General features: G+C 34.8%; 1 protein-coding gene and 1 pseudogene across 2 annotated transcripts in view; one reads left to right on the plus strand and one right to left on the minus strand.

Annotated features, from left to right (window-relative positions):
• The window catches only part of MINDY2 (MINDY lysine 48 deubiquitinase 2), a 131,197-nt gene that overhangs the window by 69,099 nt on the left and 41,562 nt on the right, over window positions 1-20,536 (plus strand). For both annotated transcript variants that reach the window (XM_044665306.1, XM_044665305.1), the window contains exons 4-5: window positions 1,435-1,593; window positions 9,779-9,881. In XM_044665306.1, coding sequence (XP_044521241.1) covers window positions 1,435-1,593; window positions 9,779-9,881 — 262 coding nt within the window. The remainder of the gene's footprint in view (window positions 1-1,434; window positions 1,594-9,778; window positions 9,882-20,536) is intronic.
• On the minus strand, window positions 13,646-18,486 carry LOC123236616 (annotated as a pseudogene).

Below are 20,536 nucleotides of genomic sequence, written 5' to 3' on the forward strand. Positions count from 1 at the left end.
TCAAAACCATTTAATTTACATTTTGTAATTTTCTCTAACTCTTGCTTGGTTTTAAAGTCTTTCCTTTCCCAGAGATCTGACAAGTATACTATTCTGTGTTCACTTAACTTGTTTATAGTTTCCCTCTTTATATTCAAGTCGTTCACCCATTCTGAATTTATCTTGGTGTAGGATGTGAGATGTTGATCTAGACCTAATCTCTCCCATATTGTTTTCCAAATTTCCCAGCAGTTTTTGTCAAATAGTGGATTCATGTCCCAAAAGTTGGGCTCTTTGGGTTTATCATACACTGTCTTGCTGATGTCAATTTATTTATTTATTTATTTATTTTTTTAAAGCCCTTACCTTCCATCTTGGAGTCAATACTGTGTATTGGCTCCAAGGCAGAAGAGTGGTAAGGGTAGGCAATGGGGGGGTCAAGTGACTTGCCCAGGGTCACACAGCTGGGAAGTGTCTGAGATCAGATTTGAACATAGGATCTCCCATCTCTAGGCCTGGCTCTCAATCCACTGAGCTACTCAGCTGCCCCCCTTAATTTCTTGCCAATATGATACTGAATAGTAGTGACCTAAAGTCAGATTTGGAGATGTAAAATACATATTTGATATTACTAAAAGCTGTCTAAGATCTCTTCTAACTTCTAAGTGGTAGTATATACCCCAGCCTTGAACACTCAACTTTGAAACCTGATCACACTTTTTAGACTAATAATCTATTCTCCACTTGGGCTTTCTGAAGGAGAGAGGAGAAACAGGAAAGGAAAGAAAAAATGAAGATGAAAGGCTGTATGGAGACTGGTCTGCTTAGATAGAAAAGAGACCACCTTCTTATGAAGTGCTCTGAAGATTTACAAAGTGCTTTTAATGAAAGAATTTAAAACATCCAAAGAAAAGGATGCCCATTCTCATTCTCCCTCTTCCATCTCTAATGCTCATCTTTCTGCCTCAGGTTCTACTTGGTACTTGCAAGGCTATGGAACAGAAACAGTTTTTCTGCTGTTTAGAGCATTGTTTGCTGTCTCTTACCTTTACTAGGAGTTGACTTAGGTAATGAAGTATTTTGGTTTGCAATTATTTGGTGGTTTAATCTGAAGAGAGAGAGAGAGAGAGAGAATGTGTGTGTGTGTGTGAGTCTGACATTTCTTTCCCTTCCCTAATATAGATATCAACAAAACATGCCATTTCTGTATTCCAAATTTTGATAAGAATTTAATGATTTTCATAGGATAATTCAGTTATAAAAACCAAAAACACAACTTTTTAAAAGGGATCTCAGAACAGAGAATTTGAATATATATTGGAAATGATGTACAAATAATGGATGACAGCTTAAGTTAACCAAATGTTTTATTTGCAAGAATGCTATGTAGAACTTGAAATAGGCAGTTTTAAATTTAAGGCTTTTGAATTAATTTGTATTTTCTTTTACTTTCAGAATATGAGTGATGCTATGGCAATTCTACACAAATTACAGACAGGTCTGGATGTAAATGTGAAATTCACTGGTGTCCGAACATTTGAATATACTCCTGAGTGCATTGTGTTTGATCTTCTTGATATTCCATTGTACCATGGATGGTTAGTGGACCCTCAGGTAAGCAGAGGAATCTTAAGTTATATTGTAAAAAAGGCAATAGGACTTCATTGATTTGAATCCTCACAGATAAGAATTCCTAATTCTTATACTCTTAAAAAAACCAAAACTCTTTCCTTACATCTTAGACTCAATAGTGTGTATTGTTTCCAAGATGGAAGAGTGGTAAGGGCCAAGGCTAGGCAATGGGGGTTAAGTGATTTTCCCAGGGTAACAGAGCTAGGAAGTGGCTGAGATCAGATTTGAACCCAAGATATCTGGGCCTGACTCTCAGTCCACTGAGCTATCTAGCTGCCCCTTTTTACATTCTTTTTAGAGAAGTTTTGCTAGATAAAAATCTGTTTAGGGAAACAGATTATTTTTTAGCATGGAAGCATCATTTGCATACTGTTACTATACCTAGTTACTTATTCATGAGAACTTGGTAACCATTCTTTATGGTTATGGTATTTAGTAGCTGTGTGAAAATGTACAAAGCACAGTTCCCTTATCTGTAAAAGAGGAGTGATAAATATAGTACTTACTTTATAAGGTTACTGGGAGTTATAGAGATCCATGTAAAGCACTTTACAAACCTAGTAGAACTATATAAATGTCAGTTATTATTATGCTGAGTAAAAAATGAACAGTTTTGTTCTTCACTTCTGTTTTTCCTTATCAAACCATGCCAAAACCCCAATTCTTTTAGTACAAGGTACTGTACTAGGCCCTGGGATGCAAAAATGAAATGTTATTCTTCTGGACTTCAAGGAGTTACAATCTAATTAAGAGATGAAGGAATATATATATGTGCACACACACATACCCACACACACATGCAAATATGACATATTCACTACCCAAATTTCTTAGCTCTTGTCTAGACCATTGCAGTAACTTCATGATTGATCTCTGTTTCATGTCTTTCTCCACTCAAATCCATCCTCCATACAGCTGCCAAAAGTGATTTTCCCAATCATAAGACCTGACCATATCACTCTCTTACTTAGTAAATAGCAGTGATTCCCTATTAACTCTAGGATCATATATTGACTCCTCTGTTTAGCACTTAAAATCTTTTACCACCTAGAAGCAATCTACTTTTCAAGCTTTGAGATGTATTACTGCACTGTTCAGCCCCTACAATCTATCCCTCTTGCTGTTCCTTGTACCTGACTCTCTATCTCTTGCCTCTAGGACTTTGCACAGGCTTTCTTGCATACTTGTAATGTACACTTTCTGGGGAAGAGAGAAATAGAATGGGGTAAATTATCTTACATAAAAGAGGAGACTTCCGGGTTAAGATGGCTGCAGTGTAGAGGCAGGTCTCTTCCTCTCCTCACCAGTGATTGATATAGAGTGTCTCGAAAGGACAAAATCTCAAGATCAGATGAGCAAAAGGGCTCCATAGTAGGGTGCAACATTGAAGGTAGGTGGGATTTTGACATTTCCACACTATAAGGAGGTGAAATAGCTCCCACCAAAAGACAAGCTGATCAACCCTCCCCAACTTCACCTAGGGCACCAGAGTCAGAGCCAGCGTGCCAGAATCAGAGTGAGTGAGGGGCAATCTCTAGGTTCTCTGGTGCTAGCTAAGATCACCATGGACTTATCCCTGAAAGCAGCTGTACTTGGGACCCCAGGAGGTGGAGGAAAGCGGACCTTGGGTGCAGAGATAAAACAGAAACGGGTGGCACACAGTAGAAGCCATGGAGACTTGACAAATAGCCTCAGGCAAAAACCTACTCCAGAGCTGGATACATAGAGAGCCTGCCCTCCTCACTCAGACTTCTGGCTGGGAAAGGAAGGAAAAACCAACATAGCAATGGCCAGCAATGCCCAAGAAATACAATTTTAGACCACAAAAAAGAACAAGAAAAAGGCATTCACCTTGGATAATTTTTATGGATAAAAATCCAGACTACAGAGGAGACAGGAGAGGAAGACAAACACATCCAGACCATCCAAAAAAATGGAAGTCTGTTACAAGCCCTTGAGGAACTTAAATTTGAGATGATGAATCAAATGAGGAAGATAGAAGAATCTTGGCAAGAAAAGTGGGAAATAGTTCAAAAAGAAAATAAGAGTTTAAAAGACAGAAACTCCCACTTGGAAAAAGAAGCCCAGAAATGAAATGAAATGATAAGCAAATTAGAGACCAGAATTACATAAAAAAGGAATGAAAGAACTTTTACATTGGAGGGGAAGATGTGCAGATGGGGAGGAGAGTACTTGAACCTTACTCTCATTGGAATTAGCTCAAAAAGGGAAGAATATACACAATCAATTGGATATAGAAATCAGTCTTACCATATAAGAAATTAGATGGGGAAGAGTGTAAGAGAAGGGGGTGTAATAGAAAAGAGGATAAATTGGGGGATGGAGTGGCCAGAAACTAAACACTTTTGAGGACAGAATGGAGAAAAGGTTAAAGAGGAGGAAATAAAATGTAGAGTAATACACTGTAATCATAATAGCAAAAAAAATTTTTGCAAGTTTCTCTAATAAAAGGCCTTATTTCTCAAATACATAGAGAAATAAGTCATGTGTTTTAAAATAGTCATTTCCTAATTGATAAATCATCAAAGGATATGAGCAATCTGTTCTCAAAGTAATTAAAACTTTATACTCATGTGGAAAAAATACTCTGTCACTATTAGAGAAATGTTTATTAAAACAATTCTGAGGCATAATAACTGTCATGTTATTATGACAGAAAAGGAAAAAGTTTATTCTAAGTATATCTCAGAACCTAGTTGCAAAAAACTTTGAATTAGATAGACTAAGGAACTTATACTTTATTAGGTAGGCAGTGAGAATGAGAGGGGATATTGAAATAGAGGAAAGATATGTGTGATGTGTTAACAGGAGTCTAGGACCAGCAGTGAGCATGCTCCCAGAGATATTCTAATTCATTGAAAAATAGACTGTAAGGGAGCAAGAATACCAGTTAGGATACAATTAGAATACTTCTAGTGAGAGGTGATGAGACCTTCAATTTGAGGGATTACATTTTTTTTTTTTTAAGATTTTTTTTTTTATTTTAAACCCTTAACTTCTGTGTATTGACTTATAGGTGGAAGAGTGGTAAGGGTAGGCAATGGGGGTCAAGGGACTTGCCCAGGGTCACACAGCTGGGAAGTGTCTGAGGGGTTACATTTTTAGAACAGTTACGATGCAGAATGAAATACAGGATGAAAATGTTGATGGATTTGCCTTGGGTTATAGAGATATTTCAGTGTATCCTATACTACTACTAGTACATTTTTATATAAGAAAAAGAAAAAAATTGGGTGAAATGCATGTACTCTCTTATTTATAGCTTCTTAGTTTTATAAACTAATGAGAAGAAACCATATTCACTTATGTGTTTTGAACATTATACTAGTTAAAAATTTTGCAATTTAGAGATTTTACTGGTGTAATAGAGTATTTTGTGTTTATCAAATGTAGCAAATGACTTCTTTATTATAGTAATTTTGTCATGTAGGATTGTTAGACTATGAAGATTTTTTTCAGAAACTGTAATTTAATTAGAAATAAGAAAAATATAAAATATAAAAAAATATAAAGCTAAACTTAGTGTTTCAGATGAACTTTCAAATTCTCTAGATAACTCAGACATGTTGAAAAGTTACTTTACACAATAACTAGTTAAAATCAAGCTCCATTCTTGCTTCAGTTCCTCACTTAATAAATTTAATTCATTCAGCTTTAATGAACTCTCTAACCCCAATGATTTGTTTCTCCTGCCTTCAAGAATTAAAACTTGCATCTGCTCTGCAGATTTCATTTCTTGCCAATTTTTGAAAAATCTTATTCCTATCTATTCTTTCTTTTTCTACAATGAAACAAAGAATCTCTAATCTCTCCCTTTTTACTGACTCTGCCTTCACATATGCATGTTTCCCATCTAGAAAAGAAATCTGTGCTGAATCTCTGTCCCTTCTTTCCCTCCTGCCTAACTTCTGTGTGTGTGTGTGTGTGTGTGTGTGTGTGTGTGTGTGTGTAAATAAAGAGAGCCAAGCCTGGAGATAGAGATCCTGGGTTCAAATCTGTCCTCAGACACTTAGCTGTATAACCTTGGGCAAATCACTTAACCCCAGTTTCCTAGCCTTTACTATTCTTCTGCCTTTGAAATGATACTTAGCATTGAGTCTAAGACATAAGGTAAGGTTTGTTTGTTTTTTTTTTAATTATATGAGTTGGTGCAAAGAAGATGGGAGCTTCTGTGCAATCTATGAGGCTTTGGGCTTTTGTTCCTTAATCTTAAACCATATTATCCAATGTGTGAAGGAAAATACCTCCATCCCATGGAATGGTGAATGTTACTTGTCACAAAGTAATGTGTCATGACCTGTTGTCCCCTGGCATCAGCATGGATGACAACATGGCAGAGCCAGAATGATCCTAAGTGTCCCTAGCAAATGGGGAAGAACCAGTGGAATGTTGCTATGGTATGAAGTTTGAAAGCCAGTGGGCAAGGAGGATCCCTAAACCAGGTGGGAAGCATGCAGCTCTTTTTTGGCTTCTAGGCCTAGACTGACTGGTTCTCAAAGCTGTCCAGGCACAAACTTATCTTGGCTCTTGATCTATATGCTGGGGTGGGGACAGGGTCTTAGCCAGCCAAATGAAAAATCAGTTCTAGTTTGTTTGATACCTCTCAATCTCTCACTGGTTCTCTCTCTCTCTCTCTCTCTCTCTCTCTCTCTCTCTCTCTCTCTCTCTCTCAATAAATGTCTATAAATCTATTGATGAGCCTCCAGACCACTTTTTAATTGTTATATCAATATACTATTTTATCATCTTTATCTATTGCCAAATTTGCATTGAAATAGCTAAATATTAAGCTAAAGTTGACTCAAAGTAAAAGATTTTTATCAAAATGTTTATAGAATTTCTCCATTTTCTCATTCTTTTTAACAGATGGTAGCTTATAACATCTTTCCAGTGGTCTTATTGCATATTTTTATTTTGCATCCTGAGAATTAAGATAAAAGTTCACGAAACTATGTTTCTGGTTACCTTTGGGTGAATAATAAATTGAATTATTTTATATATCTCTTCTAGGAAAACCTGTGAGCTGTCACTTTTATGTAGCTATATCTTCCTTCAGTCTTCTTTAGAACAAAAGTATCTGTATTGGCATAATTCATTTCCCTCCCTAGAAGTTTGTTGGTTCTAGCTGTTTTTTATATTTAGAGGTCTATCTTCATAACTCTCTGTTGGTTCTCTCATACCTCAATTGTATTCCTTCCTCACTTCTACTTAGAATCAATCTTATTTCCTTCAAAACCCATCTTAAACCACCTTCTACTTAAGACTTTCTTTATTCCCCACAGTTATTAGTTCCCTAACTAATACCCCTCCCAACAATTACTTTTATTTATTTCATTTATATGTACATGTGAAATTCAAAGGCTATTTCATTTTTATCTTTGTATCCTACAGTGTTGAGCACATAGCACATATTTAATAAGTATATGATTGATTCATATAGTATCAACAGTTAATCTTTACATATAATTTAAAATCTGTGATTGCTAGTATTCTGAGTCCTCTTTTTCTTTCAGTCTACTCCTAGTACTGCAGAAAAACAGGGGAGTCACACAAATTTGATAGCCATTTTGTGTTTTTTCTGTTTCATGAGAATCCATGGTCAAAGAGCTCATCATTTAGTAAACAAACAATAATTAAGCATCAGCTGTGTGCCAGGTACTGGGAGATATAACACAGAAGATATAGGAGGAGACATAACACAAAAAAGAAAATTGTAAGGAGTTGATAGTATAGAAGATATTTTTCCCAGGGACATGAAGTTCAAAGGAGTACAGTAGCTAGGAAACGAAGAGTTAGTCTGGGAATTTTCCTTAAATGAAGGTTCTGGGAGGGCCTCTTTACTCTCCAGGCAATAGGAACAAAGGGTACTAATGAAGGAAACCTACTGGTAATGAATATCTCTTTTCTTAGCTAAGCTGATTCTTGGGCAACAAATAATCTCTCGCTAACTATACCTAAAGTCTATGTAAACTCTGTGGAACTTGTAGTTTCTTGATATAGCCTTCAAGTACCCAGTATACCTTATAATTATGTTATCAAAATACATAACTAACATGGAATGTATTGGTTCCCCTGAAAAGCATTTTATTTTTTTTTTAAACCCTTAACTTCTGTGTATTGGCTCCTAGGTGGAAGAGTGGTAAGGGTGGGCAATGGGAGTCAAGTGACTTGCCCAGGGTCACACAGCTGGGAAGTGTCTGAGGTCGGATTTGAACCTAGGACCTGAAAAGCATTCTATAAGAATTGCTTCTTTCATTGCCTCAGTGCTTATTAGGAAAAATAAAAGTAAAAGCATATGTCTTTAAGCCAAGTGTATTTTCTGCAGGATGACTTTCAGTACTTTAAAATATGCTAAAATAAAAAAGAAATGCAAATGATCAATAAGCATATGAAAAAATTTACTAAATCACCAGTAATAAAGGGAAATACAAATGAAAACAACTCTGATTTTTTAGAATTGATTTTTTTTTTAAATGACAAAATAAACAGGAAAAAGTTGAAGTTTCAGGGATTGATATTTCTTTGTGGGAAAAGAGGTACCATTAATATACTGGTGTAATTTCCAGTTATTCCAGTTCAGGAAAAGTTTGTAGTTATTAAGGGAAAAAGTCATTAAACTATTCATACCCTTTGGACCAATAATCCTACTACTAATAGGGTGCATATTCCCAAGGACAAAAAGGGAAATGAAGGGTGTGGAGTTCTTATAACTATATATTATATGACATATGATATGCCATATGTTATATATATACATGTATAATAATATTTATAGCCACATTTGTGTTAGCAAAAGCAAACAAATAAAAAACTTGAAACAAAGTCATTTGAAACAAGGTACTTATTGATTGGAGATTGACTAAACAGATTGGAACATATAAATTGTAATGGAATATTATTGCACTATGAGAAAGTTGAATATGAAGAATTCAGAAAAGTATGGCAAGACCAATATAAAGTGATTCTTAGTGAAATAGTAGTAATTCCAGAAGAATAATATGCATAATGACTGCAATCACACAAATGAAAAAAAAACAACCACTAGGGCTAATCATGGAGAACTAGTGATGAAACATTTCCCCTTTTTTAGAAGAGGTACATGGTTACTTTGTTGATCAGATTTACTCAATAGTTTTCTAAAGGTTAAATTTCTGGAGAACTGGGAAGGGGGTGGGAAAAGAAGATATTTGGAAATTACTAATATATTTAAGAAGGAATCATCCTTAAAAAATTTTAAATTATTTGCTTACAGTTTGACAAATAACTGAGTACTTATTTATGTGCTAGGTGCTGGTGATAAATCAAGCAGTCCTTTTCCTCAAGCTTACTTTTTACTGTAGCAATACAACATATATATATTAAATAAATACAAAGTAATTTAATGAGTGAGAGACTATCAACTAGGAGATTCGGGAAATCTTGGAAAAAGAATCAGTATTTCAGATGAGCTTTGAAAGAAACCTAAAGATTTTAAGAAGCAGAGGTAAGGAGGCACTACTGTCTAGGCATTCAGGGCTAATTTGTACAAAGGTATAGAAACAAGATAGGGAATGCCAAGTTTGGATTGCCTCTAGTCTGCTTTTGCTCAAACAGTGTTATGAAGAACAACTTTTAAATATTTAAAGAATATTAGGTACTAATTGAATGTAAAATGAAATATTTATATCATCCTTTACTTGTAGTTAGAAAAGCTAGAAATAGTCTAAAAATTAATATAACATTTAGACAAATCTTTCCTTGAATATGAAATTTTCACTCTTCTAGTAAGTTAAAAATTATATTGAAACTTTAGACTATCCTCTGAGTAAGACTCCTAAAATACTACTTTTTATTTCATTCAATTAAATACATATCTAGGTCTTAATTAGTGAGTTGAAATATAGGTATGTAATTTTTTTTCATTTTTGAAGATTTTGCATAGCCTAGACATTTTATATAAATATAAGGGAAGAGTGTTTTTATAGTAAGGTAGAAAGGAAATGGGAAAAGATACATAATACTGACCTTTAGTATTTTGTTTGCATCATTGATACAACTTTTTATTATTGTCAATGCAAAAATAACTTGAGTTTCTAGTCTGACAATATTAGAGAAAATGACTTTCTTATCTCCTGTAAGATCAGTGAGTTAGTTATTTGTCTTCCAGATGACCGACATTGTGAAAGCAGTTGGTAATTGCAGCTATAACCAGTTGGTGGAGAAGATAATTTCCTGTAAGCAATCTGAAAACAGTGAGCTGGTTAGTGAAGGTGGGTGAGTGCTATTACTCTATTTTATTCCTAAAACAATTTGCCATGCCATCTATTCTTTTACATTTATTAAATTATTTCAATCAATATTTAATAACAAGTCTTAAAAATATAGTTGTAGATATTTATGGAAATTTCAGAAGTAAATTTTACCAATTATTCAGCTTCATAAAATGTTTTAAAGTTTATAGAACACTTTTTTCACATAGCTTTTTGAGTAACTATGTTCAGGTTCTTTAGAAGCTATTCAAATTGCTTTTTAACTATTTTCATTATTTTCTGCTACTATTATAACTAATAACTGTTGACACAACACTAGTATGACTTGTATTAATCAACAAGTATTAAGCAATTAAATCTTTATATTACTTAATATGTGCTAGGTGTTATGCTAGGTACTAATGATAGAAATATGAAAGAAGCAATCCTTACTTGCAAGAAGTTTGCATTCTAATCAAGGAGACAACATAGATAGACATAAATATGCAGAGAATAAATATAAAGTAGTTAAAATAAAGTAATTTGGAAGTGGCACAAACTAGTAGTTGAGGGAATTACAGAAGGCTTCCTATAGAGCAGGGGTTGGCAACCTTTTTGGCCGTGAGAGCCATAAACGCCACATTTTTTAAAATGTAATTTCATGAGAGCCGTACAGTGCTCACAGTGCGCGCTCCTGTAACAGTGCCTGAAAAAAAAACTGACTTTATGGCTCCTGCAGAAAGAGCCATATCTGGCCCTCAAAAGAGCCAGATGTGGCTCGAGAGCCATACATTGCCGACCCCTGCTATAGAGGATATTACTTAAGCTACTTCTGGAAGAAAGATTTTTTTTTTTTGAGGATAGAATATGTTCTGTTGCAAAAGTACTGAGACAGGAGATGGCGTACAGTGTAAGGAACAATTTGATGGATTGCATAGTATGGGAAGAAGTATAATGTACAGTAATTCTGGAAACATAGATGGGAAACATAGAAGGGCTTCAAAAGCAAAGCAGAGGAATTTTTGGGAAGATAGTGGTATATTAGAACATAGAAGAGCCCAGATAAAGCTATTGAAATGCAAGAGAATAAACAAAGGGGAGAAAAAAGGAGGAAGAATGATAAAAACCAAAGGGACCTTGATTTAATCCAAGAATCTACCAAAAATACTGTTAGAACCCTGGAAACTGAGCTGAGACAAAGCAAGACAGATAGAATGCAGAGTATGCAAACCACTGAAAACCAAAGTGAAAGGAAAAGCTAAAGCAGTGCGTAAGCAGTGATTCCCTCCATCCACAGTTGGAGGTAGCCCAGCTTTCAGAACAGGGAACATAGGAAATAAGCCACATGCCTAGGTCCTAATAAAAACCACAGCAGAAGAGTGAACTTTAGAGCAGCACCTAGAAAGCAGAGCTCTTAGTGGAAGTCAGTAAAGACAACCAGCATCTGATTGGACTCCATCAGATTCACAGCAAGGGGCAAAGATACCTATGGGTTAAGAATAGTGCAAGAAGAAAGAGAAGGAGCCAAGACCAAATCTAAATTGAACAACCAAGAAACTCAATCAAAACCCAGGAATTTCTGCAATAAATAGGGCAATCTTACCTATCATATCTAGAACCAAGGATTATGGAACGAGAAAAAGATACAATTTGATTTTTTTACTATTAATTATCCTTTTATTTTTAACTCTGCTTTGATAGTACAAAAGCATTATAATATAAACCATACAGTTAAAAATATATTTGATATACAATATGATGAAAAGTTACCTTTAAAAATTTTAGACAGGATAACAATAGTCAGTGTCATTATGAGCTTGTGTTAGGAATTCCTCGCTCTCCAAAGGAGGAAGGGAAATATAAACTCTTGTAAATATCTTTTGTTTTGGAAACACTTAAGAATTATCATTGGATACTAGAAACCAACAAAAATGTTTACATGATTGATATATGGGGCCATAATTTTTGACATAACCATAAACTGCTCAAGCCAAAACTGCTCAGGTTTTAGAAACTACATAAAAACATCCTTATCACTTAAATGTAATTTGTTATCATTATATTTATTGCCCAACTGTATTGCTAAAAAGTACTCTGACTGAATAAAATTACGATAGGGCTTTTAAAATTTTGATTTCTCTCCATATTCAAACATAACATTTTAAAGAATTAATAATTAAAGGTATTTTTAACTTGACAAAACTTAATAAAATTTTGGACTAATTAAAAAATACTTATACTCACAATTAAAAAAAAACCCTCTATCACAATTTTTTGGAACTCAGATTTATTTTTGTATTTACATCTTCTTTGATTATGTATCCAACATATACCCACATACAATTTTATCTTTCAGATGTTAGAAAATTGACACATTTTGGACTACGCCTAAGTTTTCGTTGAAATAAGGAATTGTTTATGAGGAAAGGCTTTTTACTATTTGCTGAATAGCTCCTTTTTCTATAATTTATAGTCTTTTTTTTTCTCCCAATTTTTAGTCTTAAAGTAGTTACTGGAAGCTCTGAGAAATTAAGTAGTAACTCAGAATACATGGCCATTATCTATAGGAGATTAGATTTAAGCCCTGGTCTGAGTCCAAGGCCATCTCTCTATTGCATCATCATCTTTTGCTCTTAGAATATATTATGCTGCCTAGAAATATAAAAATAGGAAAAAAGCAAGGCAAAATTAAATCTACCTGTCATCTGAAAGTTTGGTTAATATTAAAACTTTATTGCTAGTTTTTGAAAAGAAAAAAACATTTGTAGTAATGCTTAAAAGCCTATTGACACATAAATGTCCTTTGGGAAGACATTGGTAGGTTTGTTTCTTCTTTTTTAATTATTTCATTCATTCATTCATTCATTCATTCATTCACTCATTCATTCATTTTATTTTTATTTTATTATATGATAATATATAACAAATAAAAAATATAATTTATTATACAATGATATAATAAATTAAAATGTAAATTATTTTATTTTATTATTTTAAAAGAGAGTAATAGAAATATTGGAACAGTCTAAAGACAAGACCTAAAGTAATGACAGGTTTTGTGTGGCTTATTTCCATCACCACTTATCCTAGACTATCAGCCCTTGCCTGCCGTTAATAAGACTTTATATATAGTATCATATAAATCAATACCTAAATGCTGTCAAATACAGCATGAAAAAGGCCTAGAAGAAGTTATAGTCCTTCATCTTACACTGTTGGTGCTTTTTGGGATGTAAGGCTATCAAAATTATAATATTTGATAGACTTTAAATCATTTTTTAATCTTTAAAATGGGATTGTTGCCACAATTTTAAGTCACTCCTAAAAAAAAGTCATTGATAATCTAGGGATGAAATGTGACTATGATGAAGGGTGAGGGTGAGATATGTTGACATCATTGGCAACGTTGGCAATCACTTCTGTGACAGTGAAATTAATCATGGTTACTGCCCTTCTCCCTATAGACAAAAAAACAAAAACAAAAGAGAAGAAATGGGATGGGGCAAACAGAGGTGCACACAGAGGGGGAAAAAAAATCTAAAACTGTGTATTAATATTCTCACTGTACATGCATGTTACTTAAATGAGAATAATACTACATTATATACACAAGGGCAAAGGAAGAGACTATTAAAATGCTACTAAATCTTGCAACCTAAAGTAGGGGCAGCTGGGCTAGCTCAGTGGATTGAGAGCCAGGCCTAGAGACGAAAGGTCCTAGGTTCAAGTCCGGGCTCAGACACTTCCCAGCTGGGTGACCCTGAGCGACTGTGTGTCCCATTGCCTACTGGTTGTGGCCCTATGCTCCTAGAATGGAGTCCCAGGATAAAAAAAAAAAAAAATCTTGCCTTTCTAAAAAACCTAATATGCTTTTTATGAGGCATAAGAGAAAAAACTAGTTATAGAGCTGATGTACTATCAGCTTATCTGGCATCTAGCTTAACTGTGATTTTCTATTTTAGAGTCTTAGATACCCATGGTAGAAATGGCACATAAGATATATAAAAATATTTCATGGGCAGTTGGCTTTGCAAGTCTCCCAAGTTTTCAGTCACTTTACAACTTTTTAAAATAAAATTCTACCTCCTCTGCCACTTTATTCTCTTTTCACAGGGATAACAGGTACTTCATCACTGATACTTGTTATGATGATACAGACATCAAATTTCTGTACTTTGGCTTTGGTCTTGTGTTCCACTTTTGTAACTCTAAACATGCCAAAAGCAAAAAGTCAGTTCTTGGTGCCTGCTTTTTCCTTTTTTAGATTTGTTGCTTCGTTTTATGAAGTGCCACCATTTATGTCTGCAGTGATGGCATACATCTCTTTCTGTTGCCCCTCTAACAGTACACACATGCTTTTCTGGAGTACCTCCTGGTGACAAAGGACTCACTGGAGGACTTCCTGGAGTATTAGGAGTCAAAGAGCTTTCTGGACCACATATGTTGTTATCTGCCACCATTACCTTTTAAAAAATCAGCATTTGCTTCATTTTTCATAATGTAATGGACAATTTGTCCAACAGTATCACTATTCTTGTGTATACTGTCATGCAATTCTATCTTTTCAGCTTTTTCCTCAATGTCTTGTTCAGCTTCTGTTGTACCTCAATATTCCTTCTTCTTAAGCAGATGGCAGGTAAAGACTGCAAAAAGTCCCATGGTGAAGAAAACTGGAACTAGTACAATGGCAACATATTCAGTGGTATTTATTCTCACTACTGTTGGTAGGAGATGGAGTTGTTCCTCCACTGGACAAAACCAGGGCAAAGATCCTGTCTCCAAGGCAGGAGAGAGCTGGTAACCATCTGAACTGCCTAGAGCGTCGGGATTATAGCAAGTCCCAAGAAAGCCATGCTTCCCCTTCAAGCACCTGGCCCAACCAGTCCCTGAAGCTCCCAGGCTGTTGGTGGTACTGATACAATGTCATCTTTTTACATTGTAATTTTAAAGAAAATGATAGCTGGGGAGGAAAGCAAGGCAAATAAAAGTAACAGCTTAAGATAATAAGAACTTAGTCAAAAATTAAACATCCTGAAAATTAAAACACAACAAAATAGAAAGCAGTGACTCCATGAGAAAAGAAATCTACGAGTCACTGAACTATAGATAATCATGACCCTTCAAAAAATATCCGAACGCCATATCTGTTAGAATCAGAGGACAAAATAAATACACTGGGCACCTTCTGAAGGAAATTCCAAAATGAAAACTCCTAGGAACATAACATAGACATAATCAAGAACTTCCAGGTCAAAGAATAAATACTACAAATAGTGAAAAAGAAATAATTCAAGTAACCATAGGATCACACAAGACAACTGCCACTCTGAAGGAGAAGAGAGCATGGAGTATAATACTCCAAAGGTAAAAAATAAAGGCGTACACAACTATGAATAACTTTTTTTGCAAAACTGAGTTATAATCCTTCCTGGGAGGGAGAAATGACTCTTTAATGAAATAGAAGACTTTTAAACATCCTCAATGAAAATGCCAGAACTCAGTAGAAACTTTGAAATGCAAACATAAGAGTCAAGAGAAATATTAAGGTACACATATTTTATCAGTTGGAAGTTATCATATGAGAATGAATTGTTTATGTTTTAATGAGGGGATAAAAAAAATCCCAATATCATCAAGAATCACAGAGAAATTAAGTTGAAAAACATAAGAATACCAGAGACTGGTTTTATTCTGTTTTGATGGTCTTATGAAAAAGAAATGGAAGAAAAGCAGAATACATTGGGAAGAAAGTAGGAGGAACGAAAGGGAACATATTTTTTCATATAACAGGGATTCATTAGATGAAGAATAGACATCTTAGAAGGAGTGGGAGGAATGAGCAAACCATGAACATCACTTTCATGTGAACCAGACAAAGGAAGGTTAGAAATACACAAACAACCTCCCATCCCCTTACTTACCCCTACCCTCAACCCCTCAGCTTGGGGTAGAAATATATGAAACTCAACAGGAAAATAGCTGGAATCAAGGAGAAGGGAAATGGATAGAAGAAGCAAGGGAATATTCATAGAGAACAAATTCGGAACATGAAAAGGACAATAACAAAGAAGCAAAGAGGACAACTCTGATTGGGGGCAGGAAAAGAAGAAGAAAAGAAGATTCAGTACAGAATATTTCAACTTAGAACACTAATATCAAACTGATCTTTCACTACCTTTTTTTTTGGTAAAAAGAACAGTCAGAAAAGGTAAAGAAATTACTTTGTTTTAAAGCACCTTAGATAAAGCATTATCATACTTAATGTATATACATTGAATAGCATAAAATATAAATAAATACTTAAAGGGAAAAGTTAATTAAATTGGAGGGAGAAATAGTAAAATTTAAAGAGCACCTTAGTGTATCCCTTTCATACTGGACAGAAAAAAAAGTTAAAGAGCCAAATACAATTTCAAAAAAGTTAGAAATGTTAAATTTCTGGCAATTAGTGAGTGAGCAGCAGAGAAGAAGTCAGAGGGGCAGTCTGTTAGAGGAATTACCCTTGATAATGAGTAAGGCCCTCTCTTCATGTGATACAGGGATGAAGGAGATGGTAGCAGAAGGAATATGAGTGATATGGACTGAGGATGATGGGGAAAAAAAGAGAGATTCTTTGACTCAGTGGACTCAAATGTTTTTTCTGGGAAATATGAGGCAAGGTTTTCAGCATTGTTGAAGTTTGAGAAGAGATTAAACAGTTTGGAAGAGCACCTGTGGAGAGTAGAATAGTCCTTGATTAAAGAGATGTAATAGGATTGCTTGCCTATTAGCAATGAAGGCCCAGTTAAGGTTATATAAAATAATTTGTAGCAGACCCCATCAGAACAGTTGTGTGATTTTCTCTACCTCTGTTCAAAGAGCATTTGTGTAGGAATAAAGACTACAGGTGGTTGGAGTATTCCAAGGTTGACCTTTGGCTGGGTGTAAATGACAATGTGTTAAAAAGATTAGGAACTCAAGAAGAGGACAGTATAGAATTGAACTCATTCAGTAAAGGGTCAGTGTGAGGAGAAAGTGGAGCAAGTTGGAAGTATAGAGGCGATAGCCTGGGAAAGAACTTAGGGATCCAGGGATTCATCATTTCGTGGATGAAGAATGGAGTTTCATCAGGGAAGGAAGAAGGAGGGATGGAAAGTCAATAGATTATGGTCAGACAATGGAATTTCAGATTTTTTTTAACACAGTAGCAAGATCAAAGGTGTATGGGCTGATGCTGAATGAAGAAATAGGTCCTGGGAAGTGAATTAAGTTGAAGAACTAAATAGAACATATGAGGGAATCAATATATAAGCCTTCAAGTGGGAGGGAAAAGGTTGTGAAAAGAGAGAAATTGACAGTCAAATCCTGATTTCATTGAGAAAAGAAGAGGAGCCTACATGACTGTAGACATTAGCTAATTGGTTGGCCAAATCACTTAACTGCTTTGGCAAGACTTCAGTATCCTCATCTATAAGATAACGTCTAGTTTCCTTTTCAGCTCTAGTTCTTTTTGCCTATGTATGTGAAAGAGAAGTTATATGCAAATATGCAAGTTAATTCAACAAGCCTAAATTCAATTTTAGTGTAGCATATGTTGTTGAATTCAGAGGCTTTGTGATACAATTTTTAAAGGTCAGAAAAATTCTGACCCATGAGCAAGTCACTTAAATTCTCACCACCCTAGTCAAATCTCTAAGACTAAATTGCTGAACAGTTGCTGAATTGCATTAGTAGTGGGAATCACCTCCCCAGGTACTATTGTCTACAAGGATGAAATCACAAGTCCACACCAAAAAAAAGTTTAATTAATTACTAGATTTTAGAGGATTTCCCCAAAGAGCTTTTGCTTATGTGGACCATTTCTATTGATATTTGCCAAGTTAAAATTTTAAGTAACTTAATAGGACCTCAAGGACCCCCTGACTGGGGTCTTGAGGACCCCTAGGATCTCCCCAGACCTTACTTTGAGAACTACTGCTTTAAAGTTTGCAGAGTGCTTTACCTATGTAATCTCATTTGGTCCTTAGAACAACCCTGTGAAGTAGGTTTTATTATTATCCCATTTTAAAGATGAGGAAATTTCAGATAAGACTTACTCAGGGTCATATAGCTAATAAGTATCTGAAGCAAGATTTGAACTTAGGTCTTCCTGATGTTCAAGTACTGTATCACCTCACTGCCCCTCAGCTATAAAATCACTAAGTAGGGAAATTGACAGTTCCAAAAACAATTTAAAAGCTCTACTGCTTTTAAAAAGAAGGCACAAATATGTTGTTGATTTGCTTAGCAAAACTTACTTTCCACAAGTTTACTGGTATAATGCAATAGTTTATAATGTAGCAGAGAGAAAGTCATGTGAGCATATCAATTTGCTTCATGTTAGTTAGCATTTCCTCATTTTTGTCTCTGAAAACTAGATTGAGTTCGGTTTTAACTTTCTTGTTTTCCCCAACATATCTCAGAATAACCTGTTTTCTTTCTTGTATTTTTTGACCTACTACCACATTCTTCATTTTGAAGTCAAGCCATAACTTATTGTTCCTTTCTTTTTCTCCATCTCAGTTCATACTATCCAAGATTCTTGGAAATTATCTTGCCGTTTCTCATGAGAGAATATTCCTTTATATACCACAGTTTGTTCAGCCATTCTGCAATTATCTAGAAGGCAATCTAAGCCACTCCATCCCTAAATTCTGGATCTGTTCTCTGTTCAATCCCTCTTCTTTTCTTTTATTGTAGGATAAGGAATTTTGTTATGCTTATGCTATTATCTTCCCTCTTATCCTCCTCCCCCTCCCCATTACTTGTTTTCCTGTTGAATTTGATATATTTCTACATAAACTGTGTTTCCTACTCTTTCTTTGAGATAAGAAGAAGTTTCATCTGATTCCCTCTCCAGCCCCTTCCCTTATGTGCTCCTTTTCTTACCCCAAATATGAGAAATATCAAGTACTATCCTATTCTTCCTTCTTTCTACCCTGGTGTATACCACATACTTTTATTGCACCTTCTTTTCCCTCTTAAAATTCTTAGAACAGAATCAACTTACCTCTACTCCTAACCCCTTGTTTTTATTAACTCCCTCAATACCCTTTGAAAACATTAAGGCTCTGAAGGAATATTTGTCTCTTTTCCCAGTTAGAATGTTAGTACTACATCACCATATAACTTCCTCTAGTTGCTCAAATAATTTTACCTTTTTAGGTTTCTCTGGACTCTTGTGTTAGTATTTTAAAGTTCCTACTCAGCTTTGTTGTTATTGTTTTTAATACTTGAAAGCCCTCTGTTCTATTAAGGATCCTTTTTTTCCCTTTGTAGGAATATATTCAGGTTCACAGTTTAAATTATTCTTGGCTATAAGCTTTTAAATGAAAGTATGCTGGAGCTAGCTGGAACCAACTGGTTATTAGATTTTCAGTTTAAGCATTTAAACCTCAGAAATTGGAACAAATCAAGACATTTTATTGCTTTGTTAATTATTTATAGTAAGAAAGTGATAATGACTGTTAATAATACAGATTAAATTTAAACGTTTGCCTTGCATACATTTTTTCCCCCTGGAAAGTCAGTTAAACATTTACCAGCATGCTGCTATTTGTCTTTTTCCCTTTGGGAATGATTCTATTTCTTTGGTCCTTGAACCATTTCTTTCTGGATGCTTTAAGTACTTTTTCTTTATTAAAGAATTTCTTTACTAAGGGAGTATGACATTCTGAGATCTTTCCCGGGGAGGTGATCATTGAATTCTTTTTATCTTCACATTGTCCTCCAGACCTAATAGAACTATTAGAAGAGATTTTTTTTTTTATGTTTTCTTGAAACCTAGTATCTATCTAGGCTTTTTTTTTTTAAATCATAGTTTTTATATTACCCAGATTGAATTGCTTGCCAGTCCTGGGGTGGGGGGGTAAGGTTAAGGGAAGAAGGGAGGGAGACCATTAGGATTATATAACTTCAGAAAACTCATGTGGAAATTTTTTGTTAAAATAAAAGAAAATTAAATCATAGTTTTTAGGAAATCTAATTATTCATAAATATTCTCTCCTTAACCTGTATTATAGATCAGTTTGCTATCTCCTGAGTTTTTTATTTCAGGAGAGTCATTACTTGGGCAAGGAATTCAAGAGCAAAGCACAATGTAGAATTGAAATAGCCAACTTTTGGGTTTAGGACAGTAGAGTCAGTAAAATTAATGGTCAGGAAATGGGAGAACTAAGGTCTGAATGGTGATGAAAAGTTGGTTTAAAAGATGTAAAACAGGACTAGGCAGAATAATAAAAAGTTATGGTCAGATGGGAAATGCCAGTTTCTAATTAGAGAAATATAATAGAGTATAGGGAAGTGTAATAGACTTAATGTAATGACCATTCCTGTATGTGGTTACAGTAAAGTGAAAGATTAGTTTCATAATAGATCATAATAAAATAAATAGGATTTAAGGTGGCTGAAAAATTGGAAAATTAGGGATTTTGAAGGAGCTAAGTAACCAAGTAGAGAGAGCACTTGGTCTGGAGTCAGAAAAGTTAGAGTTCAAATGTGGAGAAGAAGAAACGAGCAAGGACCATGGCTTAGTGCAGTAATGGTGAACCTATGGCACAAGTGCCAAAGATGGCATGCAGAGTACTCTCTGTGGGCATGTGGCAGCCTTCCCTCCACCCCTTCCCAAGTTTGTTAGGACTTGGGTAGAGCTTCTCTCC

Source organism: Gracilinanus agilis, chromosome 2 (assembly GCF_016433145.1).
Source record: "Gracilinanus agilis isolate LMUSP501 chromosome 2, AgileGrace, whole genome shotgun sequence".
Taxonomy (NCBI): domain Eukaryota; kingdom Metazoa; phylum Chordata; class Mammalia; order Didelphimorphia; family Didelphidae; genus Gracilinanus; species Gracilinanus agilis.